This window comes from Hippocampus guttulatus, chromosome 14, assembly GCF_054856545.1.
Source record: "Hippocampus guttulatus isolate MCC_2025c chromosome 14, RoL_Hgut_1.0, whole genome shotgun sequence".
Lineage (NCBI taxonomy): Eukaryota > Metazoa > Chordata > Actinopteri > Syngnathiformes > Syngnathidae > Hippocampus > Hippocampus guttulatus.
Window position 1 is genome coordinate 11536337 of NC_141274.1, and position 17790 is coordinate 11554126.

The 17790-nt window shown below is 43.1% G+C and overlaps 2 protein-coding genes across 4 annotated transcripts in view; both read left to right on the forward strand.

Moving 5' to 3' along the window:
* On the forward strand, positions 1–15862 carry ccdc18 (coiled-coil domain containing 18). Of its 3 annotated transcripts, XM_086130189.1 has the most exons (24): positions 1–454; positions 709–862; positions 1197–1306; positions 1479–1607; positions 1807–1903; positions 2157–2278; positions 2352–2640; positions 2779–2866; positions 3135–3352; positions 3476–3586; positions 3959–4090; positions 4361–4474; positions 4559–4636; positions 5296–5412; positions 5758–5925; positions 6704–6846; positions 7366–7529; positions 8165–8378; positions 9113–9212; positions 9293–9424; positions 9687–9800; positions 9900–10037; positions 11527–12124; positions 15721–15862. In XM_086130189.1, the coding sequence occupies exons 2-23, from the start codon at positions 731–733 to the stop codon at positions 12109–12111; spliced, it is 3495 nt and encodes a 1164-aa protein (XP_085986315.1). In that variant the 5' UTR covers positions 1–454; positions 709–730; the 3' UTR covers positions 12112–12124; positions 15721–15862. The 3 variants fall into 3 exon arrangements, 2 of the variants coding, with proteins under 2 accessions (XP_085986315.1, XP_085986314.1); XR_015102948.1 differs by lacking the exon at positions 15721–15862 and having other exon boundaries at positions 9687–9796; positions 11527–11675; XM_086130188.1 differs by lacking the exon at positions 15721–15862 and having other exon boundaries at positions 11527–14657.
* The window catches only part of scinlb (scinderin like b), a 14516-nt gene continuing 12484 nt past the window's right edge, over positions 15759–17790 (forward strand). Inside the window, exon 1 of the mRNA XM_086130190.1 lies at positions 15759–15905. The gene's annotated coding sequence lies outside the window, so the exon portion shown is untranslated. The remainder of the gene's footprint in view (positions 15906–17790) is intronic.

Consider the following 17790-nt stretch of genomic DNA (forward strand, 5'->3'; position numbering starts at 1 on the left):
TCGTTCAAGTTTTTGGTGGCTATTTGGCTAATGCTAAGACATCGATTAATAAGGAATTAATAGATGAATTCAAATGAGACCGTTTAAAAAATATATGAAAACAACATACACCAAGCTATTGTACAATTTATGTACATAGCCAAGGTGGTTGAATGGTTGGTTTTACTTTTAAGAGACCGCAGCTACGTTATATCTCTCGGCTAGCGACCTGTTGATGAGCAACCATCGTTGTTTACATTTGCCTACTAACAGGCTACCAATTCGTTGACATGTATCGTTTATTCATAAAAGTGTCCAACAAATAACAGTAAAGCCGATCATTTACCACCGTAAAAGTCGTTGTTCACACATCTGGTTGCATTTAACCAATTATGGTGCAGAATGTTAATGACGAAGATTGATCAGACTGAACTCTTTTGATGAATTTTGCCTAGACTTGAAGGGCAGCAACTGGGTGAGTTCACGATGTCGCCAGCCAGCAATTTATCGCTGTATTGTTGTATTAAGTTGCACGAACTTCGTACCTATAAATGCCATTGTTCGACACTTCAATTTTGTTTGTAAAATGCTAGATTTGATCACGTTGTTTTTTATTCTGTATAAGATTTTGTGTCTGTCTAAAGTCGTCCTTTTTGAAAATCTCATTCTTGATCCTTTGCACAAATGTTTCCTAACCTTTATTGAGCGTTTATGTCTCTCCTTATCCAGTCCGCTTCGTGCCGTCCACGAGATGGAGTCTGTTTCTGTGAAGCGAAAAATGGGATACGCACGCCAAGAGAATGCCCGTCTTGCCATGCAGGATGTTCAAATCATCACTGACCTGGATGCTACACCGTATGAACTCCTATCCTCCAGCTCTCGGGTAATACAGCCTTGAAACAGGGGCGTTTAAAAGACAGAATTTAATTTGCCAATCTAGTATCTGTTTTGTACATACAGTTGCTGTTGGAAGCGAAACGAATCAGCTGTTTGCATGTAATGCATTCAGTGGATATTGATGATTAATTACAAAATGAACGTGGAGGTATATGTGTAATTAGCAGTGACATGAATACAAATATATTTTTTATCATAAAACAAAAACACAATTTAACCAATATTCTCTGATCAAATGACAAATGTTTTATATCATATGCATGATATAAATTGTTATGCCGAACAACTTAATATGTAATACTGGACATTTTCTTTTCCAGGACCACCTGCGATGCTCAAATGGGTGGTCTGTTAACAACGTATCGGTCATGATGAAAGAGCAAATGTTGCATCTTGAAACAGCGGTCAAGACCAAAGCCAAAGAACTAAAGTAAGTCGTGACGGATGAGCTGACAATGTGAATTGACATTTGTGGAGTGTTGACATGTTACATGGAAATATGAAAGCATATTGGAGGGCTCAGTAAAAGTATGTCATGAATTCTTGTCACGCCTCCCTTTGACTATCCTAAAAGCCTAAAAGTCCGTCTTTGTGTTTCTTAGGGCAGCAGAGCTGAGGGCAGAGCGTTGTCAGGAGGAAGCAGCACACAGTGACATCATGATAACAACTCTGACTGAGAAACTAAGCGCTCTGAGAGAAGAGCTGGCAACCAAGACGGCTCTGGCCAAACGGTAATAGGGCCTTTTGCAAAGACCTTGGATTTAATACTGCTGCAATTTTATGATGTCATGTGATTGTATTTCACGGGTTTGGCATTAGGTTGAATGTAATTGTGCCGAAAATGCAGTTATTAGTTTATGTGATTCAAAACACAATGGAGACGAAAGATATTTGTCAAGTATTTGATGCATTTTGTCCAATTTATAACAGGGCGGAACAACAAAGAAACCAAGCCCTCGAAAATGCAGAGAAGCTCAAAGAAGCTTTCAAAGAGTACAAGGCCACCATTGCCAGTAAACTTCAAAAGGTAATTTATACTTTAGTCAGATACACGATAACACCAAGCTCAGATTTAGACACTTTTTTAATTAAATGTTTCACTGCTTGGCAGTAATGTGATTTATTATTTTATTTTATTTATTTTTTTTGCATGTTTCCTTAACTGAAGGTGACGTTGACCCTTCTTTCCATCGTTCTGTTTGTTGCCTTCAGTAGAAAAATAAAAGTTTGGCTATCCCTTGCGCAGAGCAACAAAAACAGTTCTTCCGTGCGCTTTCTAGGCGACTGAGAATGAAATCAAATTAAAAGACAGTCTGATCGAGCGCGATCGTGAAAAAGAAGAGTTGGAACAAAAGTGCATCGCGCTGGAGAGAGAAAAAGGCGATCAAAGTCATACAATCAGGTTTGCACGAACGCCGCTCTCTTTGTTCCTATCATGAGTTTTGCTAACTCGTCATAACTGTCGGGCCTTGCAGCCAGCTAAAGGAGGACGCGAGGCGGACAAAGACTTCCGCCGCTGAGTATTCGGACCTCCAGGCCCAGCTGGAGGATGCCGAGCGGCGGAGCTCAGACCTCCGCAGGCATCTGACGGAGCGCAGCGCTGAGTGCAGGGAGCTGGGTTCTCTGCGCAAAGAAGTGGAAGACCTGCGCGTCGTGACGAAGAACCAGGAGCTGTGCTTGGCCCAGAGCCGCAGAGCAACCCAGCAGAGCCAAGCAGAGGCCACCAGCCTGGAGGCCATTTTATCTCTCCTGCATCTCAGAGAGGTCGGGAGATCGTTGCTTTCGGCCTCACCTGATTTTCCTTATCAGTGGTTCATAACTCATTTGTTGAATATGCTTCATAAAGCCAAAATAATCTTTTCTGCCTCCGACGATGTCATGTGATTTCTTTCTTTATACCAGGATGCTGTTGGACCATTGTGTGTCAGGCCCTGCATTTTGCCCCCACTGGACTATTCAACAACTGCACAAACGCTGAACCTGAAACCCGGTACAGTGAGCCCCTCAACCGCATGTTGAGATACGCTTCTTGCCAACATCTGATTTGTACTAGAAGAATACACTTGAGAAATCTCGACACTAATCAATCAATCATACTTTTTTTAAGCAGACTCATGATCCATTAGAAAATCCCATGAAGTACACAGTTAAAAAAAAAAAATCTCAGCTCAACGAAATAAACCATCAATGTGACCTTCATATAATCAGCAGCAGCCTTTCTAGTGATTTGTAGTTTATTTTTTATTTTTTCTCCTCAGGTGAAGGCTACCAGCATCTATTACAAGTTCTTCAGGTGAAGGAGGCCGAGCGGATGAAACAACGCAGCCTGGTCGAGAGGCTTCAGGACCGCCTGAGCCGAGCCCAGGAGGAGATTTTGTCCCTGCAGAGCTCCTTGGCCCAAAGTGCTTCTCATTACCAGAACCTCCAGAGGGATCTGATGGACAAAGCCAACCAAGCCGCGGCCTCAGAGAAAGAGGTAACAAACAATTTTTTTCTCATTCTAACATTGACACCTTCAGTTTCCGACCTTACAAGTGCTTTCACTGTTTGGATCTCGAGCTTGTCAAAGATTTTTGCATTGTTCTTGATTTCAACTCAGCTGAAGAGGAAGAGTGCTCGAGTTGCGGCGCTGGAAAAACAGTTAGAGCAGAAAACGTCCGCCTACGCTCAGGCTGCGTTGAAGAATACAGAACTGGATAACCAGCTTCAGGTATAAAACCAACCCGCCTCCTATGCCTACACGGTGCAGTGGTGCTTTGAGATGAAAGTTTGATTTGTTCCCTTCACCATGCTTGTAACTCAAAACAACTGAATTCAAAGCCATACATACAAACAAAGAAGAGTCTCAACTCATCTTATTGACTCAATAAGATTAAGTAATATGAGTTGTTTTTCCACATGGTGATGTCTGTCACCATTTGTGTTCTAATATCCGTTGTCCAGATCTTTGGGGATTTCCATTCAGTGTTAGCATTAAGCTAGTGGGAGCCGTATTTTATTTTGATTTTTACCATCCATAGGTGTAAATATTTTTTTTTTATTCCTTGTTATATGTTTTTATTTCTTCTTGTATTTAATACAGGAGAAGACCAGCGCTCTTCAACACTACCAAACTCTGATGAGCAAAAAGCAAAGAGAGTACCAACAATCTTTGGAGAAGACCAAACAATCACATAGTCAGCAATGCACCGAGCAGAAGCACAGAATTGACGTGGTGACTTGAATTTACGTCTATGCTTATTTATCTATTTGTTTATTTATTAATATTCTTCAACATCAAACGTTGTATACCGGATTCATTGTATGTACCGTACACTCATTGCAGATTGGAATCATGATAGAATGAATAGTGCCTGGGGTGTTCATTTTTGTATTTTTCACTTGGGTGTCAGTGACCAAATGCAATATTTTTGATCGCATTATAACCATGTCATATAAGCAAAACTAAAATAATTGTCAAGTGGCTATCTTCTCACGTTTGCAGCTGCAGCTGTCTGTGGACGAAGCTCATTCTCGGCTGTTCGAGGCGAAGCAGGAGCTGACTTCTCTCCAGAAAGAACGCGATGGGGCGCAAGCCTCCGTTGAAGAGCTGACACAGGTAGGACCCCTGTCGAGCAAACTATATTGAACGTAAGATTTGAATAAGTTGTGAATGAGGGCACCCGTTTGGTTTTGGCTCCAGGAGAAGCAAATTGAAGCGAGACACAATGAGGAGCTGCTCCAGAGTTTAAAGGAGCAGGCAGCTGAGTCTGCCACCAAGGTCAGTGGACTAACATTCTGCAACATGTGACCCTGATACTGAAGTGCATGAAGTGGTTTCAAGGTGGAGACTGCACAACTGCCAGTTTTGCTTTTATACTAATCGTGGCAGATCACTTTTCTTTAATGAACACACAATTTATTTGCCACAACATTTATCACTCACAGGAGGCCTGATGTGCATTTGTTGTGTTAATAAAAATATCTGACCCTTAATATACATTTGTCCCACTTGGGGGCGGTGTTGTACACAATATAAATGCCAAGGACAGTTTTTATCACCATGACAACCGGGGCGGAGTTATGGCACGCAACTCATCAAGAAGCTATTTATTACCAATGACTTTGTTATTAAATTTAGCAACTTTTCCAACCTCTTTAAGTGACTATTAAAAAAGAAAAGCAACAAAGACTTTTTGTGGAGTTGCTGAAAACATCTGGAGACTCCGAGCCTCCCTGCAGGGCATGAGATGTTCATCCCTCCCGAGTCCCGAGACTGACTTACTTGGATTGTTTAATTTCACACTTCATGGGTCGACACTATTTCTGTACAGACAATTGAAAAGCCAATTTTCCCATCTGATGCCTCTTTCTAAAATTTGCTAATTCTGCAAGTGGTGAGTTGGACTTTTTCTTTGTGTGTGTGTGTGTGTGTTTTAGATAAGTGCGCTCCAGTCGTCCCTATCAGGCTGCCGAGAGGAGCTGACTCGGCATCTTCAGCAGATGGAGGAGATGCGCAAGAGCTACGAGTCTGAGTTGCAGAGATCCAAAGACCAGGTTCGCAATCGCCGCTCGGGCTGAATGATTTTCAAAAATGATCGAATTGATTTTTTTTCTTTGACAATCAACGTTGCGATTATGATTGAATATTTTTACCTGGTCCATGCCATGAGATTTTTCTGATGAAATACCCACATATGGTGTGTGCCTTGACTCAATAAAGGTTGGAAAATGGTGTTGTAAAGTAATGAGCTGGTAAAGTTGATTATTAACTTTTTTTTCTTCTCATCCTCTTGTTTTTCTCCTTCCAGGTTAGTGTTCGCGAAGAAAGCTCAGTTCCGAATCTCTGATGCTTTGGTCTTTTTAGTCACTCATTCCCGCTGTTTATTCTCCCCTCCTCAGGTGCGTTCGCAGCAGGAAAAGCTTCACGACGCCACTCGGGTGGCTCAGACTTCCAGTGAGCAAAACCTGCAGCTTCAGCTTTCTCTGCAACAGCAGCAGACGATGCTGACTGAGAGCACGGCCCGCATCGCCGAACTGGAGGAGAGCCAGAGTCAGCTGCAGCAACAGGTGGGTGCAAGGAGGTTGCTTGCTTACAAACTGTCGAATGCAAACTTAGCTGTCAAACTTTGCTGGCACCATTTTTGCGCACGCCTGACACTTCGCAGATGTGTGATCGTTTTTTTATGGGTTTTTACAGTATACATACCGGTAGTATTCGAATGCCTTCCCATATAGGAAAGGAGAGCCACAGTTCTCGTGGGCTGGGCTCCCGCATGCCCCGAACCCAAGTGAGGAAAAGTGGCATAGGAATTTTTTCGCCAGTTTGATCTGTGTGATGGACTTTTTTGGCCCGTCACGCCATTTTCCATGTTTCACCGACAACTTTATACCCGATTGATTTTGTGGAGAAACGATTTTGAAAAGACAGCGTATACTTATGTCTAGAAAAGCCGAGGCACCTCATGCGCAATGATTTGTGCCAAATATTTGATGACATAAGAGTAACTCATAAAATTATGACCTGCGGTGATTGTGGTCTGATTTGCTAAATCGACGATCTAGGCGCTAATGTAGCATGTGGACCTTGTGCAGTTGAATCTTGTGATTCCATAAATAGCAGAGAAGAATTTTTTTGTTTGCAACTTTGCTGTCAACAAATGGAGAACAGTGTTGTCCATTCAGTGCGCTAAGCTTTGCGGGGACACAAGAACAAGCGTAGATTTCTGATCGGATGAGTGGCGACCGGAAACACCTAATCAAACAATCGGAAAGGCATCGGTGATGGTGATAGAATTCATTTTAAATAGCAATATTATCTAAACTTCGTTCTTTAAAAAAAATGTAGGTGTCCACTTTAGAGCATCAGGTGGAGCGAGCTCGAGCCGCTCTGCAGGACGAAGTGAGGACCAGATGGGAAGACGATGTGGAGAAAGACAAAGACCTGCATGACGTGAAGGAAAAGAACACGAAGCTGGCTGAGGCGCTCAAGTAAGGACAGCAGTGCGGGCACACGAGTCGATATGCAGAACAATTTCATCAACCGCTTCTTTTCCTTATCCCCCCCCCCCCCCGCACCCCCATCATGAGTCACATGATGTTCCTTTTGATCATCTCGGCGTCTTATGATTACGCCACAACCAGCAGTAGGCGTGACACAAGCCTCTCGCTCTGCCTTTCGCATCCATCGACGTGTGCGCATATAAGAGCGTGCGCCTCGTTTGAAAGCCATTTCTTTCTTCATGCTTGAATGGCTCAGAGGAAAAGCTCTTTGGCTATTTTTTTTCTTTCATGTAACTTGAAGCCTTTTTGCCACATTGCTCACAATTGCAGCCGTTCTCTGTATCAGAAATGGGTGGTGCGCTCATGATAAGGTGAGGTGAACAAGACTTGCATTTTATCCAGTGTCTGTTGAGTGATTTTTTTTTTTTCAATTGTCAAATACTGCACATAACTGTGAAACGAAATCACGAATGACAAGAAGTTTGTCTGTTTGTCATATTCTCAAAGCCAAGTGACCACGGATGTGAAAAACTACCAAGTGGAGCTCAAGTCGAAGGAGTCGGAGCTGCAGAGTCTGCGGAAGGACGTCACCATCAAGACAACTCAGATCGGCGTCATGGACAAGAACCTGCGGCAAACAAGGAGCCTGCTTGAAAACAAGAATGACTTGGGTAAGCCAAAAAAAGACTGAAGACAAAATTTGTCTTGTGAAGAAGCTTCAGTTATGCCATCGTGGTCCTCACGTGTGAGTAAGGAGAACCTCGGGTCCCAAATGCACCCTCAGCTGTTCCTTAAAATAGGACAAACAGTCAAAGACACAAATACAAAATGAAGACATTTGCAAGGAGCATGGCGCAGGCGCTAACACTCAACGAACACCGGAGTAAACGGCCAATGTGAGTTGGAGTAACAGCTTCTTATGTCTGTTGCGTGAGCACGCATCTACACACCACTACTACAGTGTGTGTGTGATTTTTGGCTCAGTTACACCCGTAAAACTTATTTTTTTTAACATTCTCTTTTATGTTTTACACATCAATATTTTACAAGTCAATGCTACAAAAAAGTGGCACTATGGTGGCTAAGTGTCATTTCACTGCATTTAAATCAGGAAAATTTATTTGACAGGATCGAATTAGGCTTGCTCACAAAATAACTTGTAAATCAAGGTACCATTGAGTTGTACTGTTAAAACCATAAAAAGAATCAGCGTCATCCACCGATTTGCCAGATATAGTACGGATTGTCCCCCCCCCCCCCCCCATTCCGCTTCAGCCCGTTCACAGTTCCTGTCTCCCGTCTTTAGTGGTGGACTTGGAGGAGAAGCTCCATCGCTGCGAGGCAGACCAACACAACTGCGTCCAGAAGGTTCAGCATCTCGAGGGCCAGCTGCACGCGGTGCGGGAGGAGCTGGCCGAGACTCTGGCGCAGCTCCGCTTGCTTCAAGACGTCCTGCAGAGGACCCAAACCATTGCCGAAGAGCGGCAAGTGGAGGTGGAAAAACTGAGCATACGTCTTAGGTGAGGTTACGCTCACTCGTGAACTCTTCTACGGAAGTGACTGAGTCACGCACGCTGAGATCTGTCTTGGTCTCATCTGCGTTTGAAGGCTTTGTTCTTTGACCGAATGAGAATTTATTTTTTTACTTTTATACCGAGAGTGTACCGACTGTGCTGAAACGACGCGCGTGTCTGCGTGTCATCCGTGAATCTTTGAGGTGAAAGAAATCCTGTGATTCAGAAATGACAAATGCGCCAATTGCATGGATTATGCATTCCTCTGGTGATGTAATCATTTGCCGCTTCAAGATGGTACGCACTGTTCCACAGATAAAACTGTTTTGTAACCCACTGCCTGCAGCTACTGTACACCAAGCACCCAAAGGGAACACGCGCTAATAAGATAAAGAGTTCACTGTATGACCACAAGACTTCCGCTCATTGGTGTTCACACCCTGAAGGTTTACTGTGGGAACATAAGTAGAGCCATAAAAAATAAAAATCGCCATCAACAACCCTTGTTCCTTAAAAAAATGCCACAAAAATCTAGAATCTGCTTTCGCATTTTCATTCTTGCTTGGTGTGTACATCACACATAACAATTGAACAACTGTAAAATGTTTGATTAGAAACCTTTACTAATGTTCATAATTACACATTATGATGACCTTAATGATAAGGTAACGAGTGCGCGCGCGTGTGTGTGTGTGTGTGTGTGTGTGTGTGTGTGTGTGTGTGTGTGTTCGTGTTCACAGTGAGACCCAGAGGGAGTTAGAAGAGAGGACTCATGAGGTTTTAGACATGGACTGTGCACTAAAGGAAAGACAGGGGGAGCTCCAGCAAAGAGCAACTCTGGTACAAAATCAACCTCCGTGTGCCCCTTAGGAGTATTTTAAAGACTACACTTTTGTTTTGTTTTTTTACATTTTCCCCAGCTGGGTCAGCTGGATGTGGCCATCCGGGAGCACAAGCAGGAGATGGAGATCAAGGTGCAGGCACTGCAGCAAAGTCTGGAGGCCAGAGAGGAAGAGCGAAGAGATGTTCAGAGGGAGCTCGGGGAAACTAAGGTCAGCGGTAGGGTTAGATGGCACAAAGAGTTCCGCTTCCAGGGTGGATTGTGATCTTTTGGTTAGGAATCCCGCCATTCAGCTCCTTGTCGGAGATCAGCGAGTTGTGTTTGAACCAATGGTCATGTGCATTCATAAGTCGAGAGGTCATTTCAAGTTCATCCTGAAAATCCACCAGAAAGCCCAAATCCCGACGTATTTTGAGGTGAACATTTCCCGCGGCGCTCCTGAGCTTTCAAATACGAATGCCGGCGTGTTTCAGGAATCCCATCAGCAGCAACTGGAGACGTTACTGCGGGAACTTGAAAAAGCTCAGCGTCACTGCAAAGCTCTCACGTCACAACTGGACTCCATCAAGCTGCAAGAGAACGAGTTGGTAAAACGCCACTCAGACGAGTCCTATGTTTGCGTGTGACGGCTTTTCGCACGGCACGGATTGCTCGTTGCGGTTCCTGACGTGCGTCTACGTGTGCAGGACGGGAAGCTGCGACACGCAGAGGAGGAGCTGGCTTTGAAGGAGACGCGCTGGCGGCAATCTGAGGCCAAATTGCAGAATGCGGTCGCTACTTTGGAGCAGGAGCTGGATCGGGAGCGGAATCAACACGACAAGGAGGTACACGCTAAAATCTGCACGTGTGTTTGTATTATTTTGGATCTATTAGCGACAAGTGCAAACAATTTGACACCTTTGCTTACGCTTCACTTTTCACATTGGCACATTTGGTTGGTGTGATGCCGCAAAACAAACTGAATCGGAATTGGTATCAAGGGGTGATGTGGTGAAGTGATACGTCATGAAAGTGAGAAAAGCTTCCTATGTTGGAGAGGAGTGAAGCTTCACATGGGTTGTCAATGGAAGTGAACGTGCACTTCCGGTGCCTTTCGTTTAAATCAGCGGTTCTCAAACTTTTCACACCCAATTTTTACTTAAGAAAATGATTCACTCTCCAACTACGACGCTCGTTCCTACCAACTGCTGTCAGGCTGCTGAATAAAAATAATAACAATAATAATAATAATAATTACATGATGTGAAAAGCAATTGTAAATAGCACTGCGATTTATCCATTTTGTATTTATATTGCACTTAATTGAACGGTGTTTGTTTGTTTTTTCTTCTTTCTACCCACATTCTTGCTGCTGGAGGCTGTAAATTTCCCCAGTGTGGGACAAATAAAGGATATCTTATCTTATCTTAATGACCAACGCATGCAAAGTTCAAATATTTTGGTCAATGACTGTACCTGTACCACTAGAGGGAACCTGTGCCACGCTAACGGTACAATGCGACACTTAAGAATCAAGCATGTAAATCAAACAGTACATAAGCCGTTTGTTTTTAAGGTTAATGCAAGATGAGTTTGGAATGATGTTAAATATTTTGGGGAGTTTGTCAAACATTTATGCTTTAAACTATTACAATAGGCAGTTATTTAAAAAGTAAATACCGGTACCTAAAATTTGCCTTGGACAATTGCTGCCGGTTTTGCGCTATTTGCGCCAGAGCTTCGTCTTGTTGCATTTTGCAGCTGATGTCTCATTACCTTATTTGGGTCTGCATAATAATTACTGAAAAAAAAACATCTCTTCAGTTTGACTGTTTGCATCAGTTGGGACACAATGATTATTATTATGTGGTGACAGCCTCTGATAGTTCTTAATTCCTCCTTATTGTGTAATATTGAACATTTCTGTCTGCTTTTGTTTCCTTTTTTTCGATGCATGTTCCTTTTTTGTTTGTTGCATTTCTCCTTTCCCCTCTCATTTCTACTACATTAGGCTGCCACAAGGGTTTTTTTTTCTCAGCGACGGAATGTTTGTAGGTGGATTTTCATGTCATGTAACGTATAAACATGAAAACTTAAATACACCTGTACACTACTTGGGTTTTTTCTTACTTGGAGATTCTTTTGCAGACCACTAGAGTCCCACCAATGGTAACCTGTACCACGCTTTGACGATCACTGAGACAGAGTCTTCACTTAGCCTAACATTTTTTTGTGTGTGTAGGAAGTGTTAAGTCGGAAGCCAAGAGCGTTCTCAATTGCACTCCAAGCTAATATGTCTTTTTGGGGTTTTTTTTTTTTTTTTTTCCTGGTCAGCTGGAGTCCCTGCAACAGACCCGAGGTCAACTCCTCAAAGCGTCCTCGCACATGTCATCCTCGCAGGAGAAGCTCACCTCGAAGCTCCGGCAGCAGGAGATCCAGCTGGACCAGGCCAAAAGCCAGCTGGAGCAGACTAAGATGGAGTTGGACCGCACCAAGGCCCAAGCCGCTCATCTCCAAACTCAGTTAGAGCAGAGTCAGAGTGGACAACGCTGTAGCAACGACCTGTCCCTCGATCTCCCCCCGAGCCTCAAGGCGACTCTGAAGGAAGCGCTGAGTCAGCAGCCGTGGGATTCGTCCGACTCGGACTCGGTGGACCGCAGCTGGCAGGCGCTCAGCAGCACCGAGCCGCCGTCGAGCTGTGACCTCTCCTTTGACCCCCTCGCCTACATGCCGGGAGACACCAGCGCCAGTTCAGAGTGGACCATCACGGAGGAGGGAGACGACGAGCGGGTCGGGGCGGACACCCCGGATGAGCACATGAGCTCATTGAAGGGAATGTTGCGATTCGTCAATCAGACTTTAGCCAATCAGGAGGATCCGTCCGTCCTTGCGGAGCTCCCCGGGGTCGTTGCGGAGTGAACGTAGCCTCCAGGTAACCGCGCCGCTCTGATAGAAACTCGAGAAGAACCATTTAAGGGACCATAGGGAATCCTTTGAGTTGATGCAAAAACTGTGGTCTGACGCTGTTATTTAATAGCCAAATAACGAATGATGTTTTTATCAGTTACAACATTTACAGTGTGCATTTCCCCTATTAATGCAGATTACAAACACGTTTTAGCTTCTGCAATGGCACCACCCATTCACTAACTGTGCCACTGGTCAAATAATGGATGAAATCTCAATAAAAATGGGCTGCAGCATGCTCGTGGCCCTTGTGAGGACAAGCAGATTAGAAAATGGATTTTGTAGCATGTTAAGAGCCTTGTAGACTGAGGATGTGGTTGATTGCGTGTCTTGCTTCAATGCCGTCACTCGATGCTCTAGTTCCTCAGTTCAATTTCCTTTTTTTTTTTAACACTGCGTTGCACGTTTCGTATTCTACTTTGAGTATTCGTCTCCATTTTCCGAGCACATGGCTTTTATTTATTTTGGCTTGGCTTGAATCCTTGTATATATTTAGCTTTGGTATGTGCAGATGATTGAGGCAGCTCATGATACCTCTCGGTGTATAGTATTTTGTTTTGTTTTTGTTTTTTCCACACTTGAAAGGTTTTGCAAACGGTCACCCTCGTAGTCTCATTTTTTTTCTCTCCACGACTGGACAAACGAGATGGACAAGTGTCGCTGCTGGGCATGTTTGGAGAACAGTCTGGCTGTCAAAGTTGCCAAGCTGGAACTGCAGCTGTGCAGGGATTAGTTGAGGGCGGATGAAAGTGCTGTCGTCGACGCACAAAGCTCGACTCAGCCAGATCATTTCCAGCATTGATGTACTTTCATAAAACATGAGGCTTGTGGTCACGTCTTCGTATTATTTGTACACTCTAAGGATTTCATGTCCCTGAGCAGCACATCTACAATCGTTTAAACAAGCTAATGTTAGCTGATTGAACATAGTTTTCCATTGCGCGAGCCACCAGCCAAGTCTATGCGCCCATTCATGGCGCCCACGTCACTCACAAGACGCTCCGTTGTTTAAAGCCATATACACCAAAAGTCAGAGTTGGTTCTGTGGAATCCAGATGGACAAAAATAATACCTGCATCTCACATGCCTGTGAGCGTGTTTATGAATTCACAATCAGTTTTTAATCAATTACTCAATGGGCTCATCGGTAAACTACTCGATTGTAAGGATATGCAATAGCTGCGGCGCAATACTCAAGTACATATATCTGAAGAATCTATTGAAGTGTCGTCATGAAACATTTGTACTTGGTTACTAATTCCCACCACTGTTTTTTTTTAACTGCTGTTTACAACTGCACCACTGATGTAATAATCTGTTCTGTTTGAATGTTTTACTGGCAGAATTTGGGGGTTTTTTTTGCCCTCCATGCCATACTTGACAGTTCCATTTCCGCTTTCACAGAGTAAATTATCACCAAGCTGCTGTGCAAACGTTATCAGAGTGAACACACTCCCCGGAGCTTGTTTTGCATACATTTAAACTAATGTTTAAACAAGTTTTTTTTTTTTTAAACTTCAAGTAATATTCAAATCTTATTTCAGTGGATGCTTGGATACACTGGATGAGCAACCTCAGACGTAGCTTTGTTGAAAGGTCACTGCTGCCCTTCTTCCCTTTTGAATCAAATCGAGCGCCATGCATAAAAGGCGGAAGTGGTTACCATGATGACGTTGAAGAATGGATAAACTCGCCGTGCCTTTTTATGGAGATTGTTGTGTGCACTATTCCAGGGTCCAAAGACCCTTTCTCAAAAAGATAAATAGGCACTTGTAATCATACTACAGTATAACCGATAGAGTGCAAACAAAATCTAAAGGAGGAAATTGAAAGAAAATTCCATTTAATCCAAGCCCCAAAAAAAAAACCTTAAAATGCTACATGTTGTTAAATTATATGGTCGGTAACAAATCTGCAATTATTTTTGTTCTAATTTATCAAAGCGGGGCTCCACCAATTCTCCCCGATGTCCCTTTTCTCATTTGTGTCCCAGACTAGCCTGTTACGGTGAGATTGTAATCCATTGTGGCCGAGGATGTGCACCATCAGCTATCTCCGGCCTGCCAGTGGGGCCTGCTGTCACTTCCTGTTCAATGAGTTTGCCACGCTGCCACTTTAGCGCCAGTTAGGCATTCTGACATCAACAAATAACCTCAGTACATGTTCAAATGCCTTTTTTTTTTGTGAAAAAAGAGAGACCAAGACTCGCCATCATTTTAAAACCTCTATTAATGTGACCTGTTGTGAGTAAAACTTTTTTTGGGGGGGGGGGGCGTTTATTTTTGTTTTCCACCTGCAGCTTGTTGGTTTTGTGCACACACCCACTTGAATTTGGGCTTCTTTTATTGTTCCTCCCTATATGGCTTTGTTTCTGTCCAATGTAAACACACCGCTTGTGTCAATAATGTATACGAACCCCACACACGTGTTTCAATGAGGATTTGTCTGCTCAAAGCTGAGCCTGAGTGCCCAACTGGACAATAAATGTTTAGACTGGCGTCAGTGGGTTTTGCTTTCCGTTTGGCATTTTGCTGGCTCAGGCTCATTTCAGCAAGACAAGAATTAGGGTGTCGCAAGTCATCTTATGCTTGGCCTTGGGATATTTTGGCAAACACCTTGGAACTGTTTTGAATTGCAGATGAGACAGTTTTGCTTCATGCCAACATACTGCAAAACGCCATAGATGGGCTAACAGATAGCATCTACAATATGCTATTTATATGTTATAACCTGTTACGCAACAGATATTTGAACTCTAATGGTGGAAACATGTGTAGACAGATAATAGAACAATACTCTTGATCAACTGCAAAGAATCACTAATATTACTGCAGCTTCTTGGGTAGTTTTTTTTTTACCGGGTTCATGTGCTTCCATATGTCTTTATAATATTATGATGCCCCTAGGTAGCAAAGTCAAAGTGAAGCAAAAAAAAAAGTGGCAAAAACATTCTGTTCAATACTGTCATTACAGTATGTTTTTATATAGCACAATGTACTATTATATGATTGTATTTAATAATTATTTTTGGGAACTATTTCAGTGAAATTAGATACGTGGGACACACTGGTTGGAAGTCCAGGTTTAGGGGATACAAATGAGTGTGGTCCATAAAGTGGAAAGCGAGCAGTGTTTCCCAACCTTTATTAGAATTACCTGCGATTGGCTGGCGACTGATTCAAGGTGTCCCTGCCTACTGCCCGAAGACGGCTGGGATCGGCTCCAGCACCCCCCGCGACCCGAGTGAGGATGAAGCGGTTCGGAAAATGGATGGATGGATGGATATTAGAATTACTTTTGTAAAGATAAAGTATTGCCGCGCATATTCCTACTTTAAGGCACTCACACAACCTCTTTAAGCTCAGAGGCAAATAGCCGCCGTGCTAACATTGCTACTCTGTGTTTAAAGTGAACTTTGTACCCTCCCTGTTTGAACACATTTTATATCCGGGAAAAAGAGCAGGAAGTTGCCACCATCTGCCATCATTCACTTTATTAAACGCAGGCCCCGTGTGTGTTTTAATAAAACAACATCTGGATGTTTGTTTTGTCTTTCTGCAGTCAACCAATCAGAGCGTCGAGTTTTCAGACGGACAACCTCCATCGCGACTGCTCACTATTCCCCCTCCTTGACACACAAACACATACACGCACACACACAGACACTTGGGCGTCTGAATCCCGTTCACTCCCACATCTGCAGCCTCCCGGCAACGCTGCTGTTCTTCGTTCCATCCTGTCCGATTGTAAGTCCTTTATTTGTACATTTATTGTGGTCTTTTTCTCTTGTCAGCCATTGCAAATATTGGTTTTGTCTTTCCACATGAAAGTCTGTTCTTGCAAGTACTAATTTTGGTTGCTCCTTTTTACTTTTAAACCATTGACTAGATGAAAAAAAAAGAAGAAGGGAGCGTAAATCCAAAGAACGAGGTTATGTAACATAGGAGCAATCGGTCCGTAGTAATAAAAGCGGCTCGCTGCAGAGTTCTGATTGGTCTCGTAAATCGCTGTGAGATTCCTGATGGAAATCAAACCACCAACAATGATGTCGCTGTTGCCTTCTGTGCCGTTTTACGAGGAGTGATTTAGTGTCGTTTCTGGACATTTGGGTAACCAAATGAAGCGTACCGTCTACACAGGATAACACTCCGTCGTATTGGAGTGTCCCTTGAAGGCGCGCTCCATTTGTTGACCTGGAGTTTTGGCACACCTTGGAATCTCGTGCCCACATTATAATTTTCTCGAGACCACAAATTAGCATTTAACTTTACCACAAAACATTAATTTGTGCCCATGAATAAGGTATAACATGCACACAAATTAAATAGTAATAAACGACGCTGAGGTGTGTTCGAGCAAATGTGGGTGGAACTTTTTGTGGATGAGCCAAATTCACTGGAATAACATTAAACCCACCAATAAGTAGTATGTTTACACATTATACCCATTTTTTCTTGCTTACGAATTTGTATTAAATATCCGCCAAATAAAAAATTGAGGCCACGAATTAGGTATAACATGCACATACATGAAATCCCAATTTGTGATCTAGAAGTAGGTCTAATGCACACAAAAAGTGCAAATGAATCTTTTAATTCCTGTATAGTTGCGTAATAAAATGAAGCGCACCTTACTTAGAAAGGGAAGATGAAGAGATTGTGGCTTGCCGTTTACAGCCAAGGTCCGCTCCATTTGTTTCCCAAGACATCCTGAGTTGTTTATGATAATCACCGTAAACCCCCAAATTAATATTTCAGGTGTACATTATACCTATTTTATAGCCACAAATGAGCATTTAGTGGTCACAAAATACTCATTTGTGGTCACAAATTAGGTGTCGCGTGTGCGCAAGATGCAAATTTTGGCCTTGAAGTAAGTATAATGTGCATACAAAATACAAATAACTCCTAACATTAATGTTAGTCTTGAATAGTTTGGTAAACAAGGACATTCTCACTTCTTTGTGGTGATAGTCCATGCATCCATTAACTGAAGCGCTTTTTCAACATGAGGCTTGCGTGTTGAAGCCTATCCCAGCCGTCTTTGGGCCGTAGGCGGGGTACACCCTGAACTGGTTAGTGATCTTAATGCAGCTCAATATGATGACGTGGCGGGCTCATATTGATAATGAACTCTTAATGCAGTCCTCCAGAAAAACCAAGCTGAGTGCTCGCTTCAGAGCGTATCGATCAGCCCTGTTCCAGCTACTCTCCCAAACGTTTTCCTGTATCTGTAACCCGAGCTGTGCAATCAAACTACTGTTTGAGATGTTCTTTCAAAATGCAAGAGTTAGAATTTTCTCAAAAAGGGGACAGGCAAGAGTTTGTATGTGATGATGTTTAAAAAAAAAAAATCTTCAGTAATAATCCAACGGCCTCCAAATCATTTGTAATCTGGATTTTGTGTAATCCGGGTGGGGTTGGGCAGCAAGTAATCTGCATCCATTTGCATCACTGGTGGCAGGACAGATCACCGTTTCTCTACTGGACTGGAACACATTTATTTGGAGAAATAAACCCTCCACCTTCTTTTTGATGAACTCTCACTTCTGTTCTGCTACTGCGGTGGTGCTTGGGAGCCGAGGAATTGTTTGAGGTGTGAGGTGCTATTATGGTAATGCAGCACATCCAA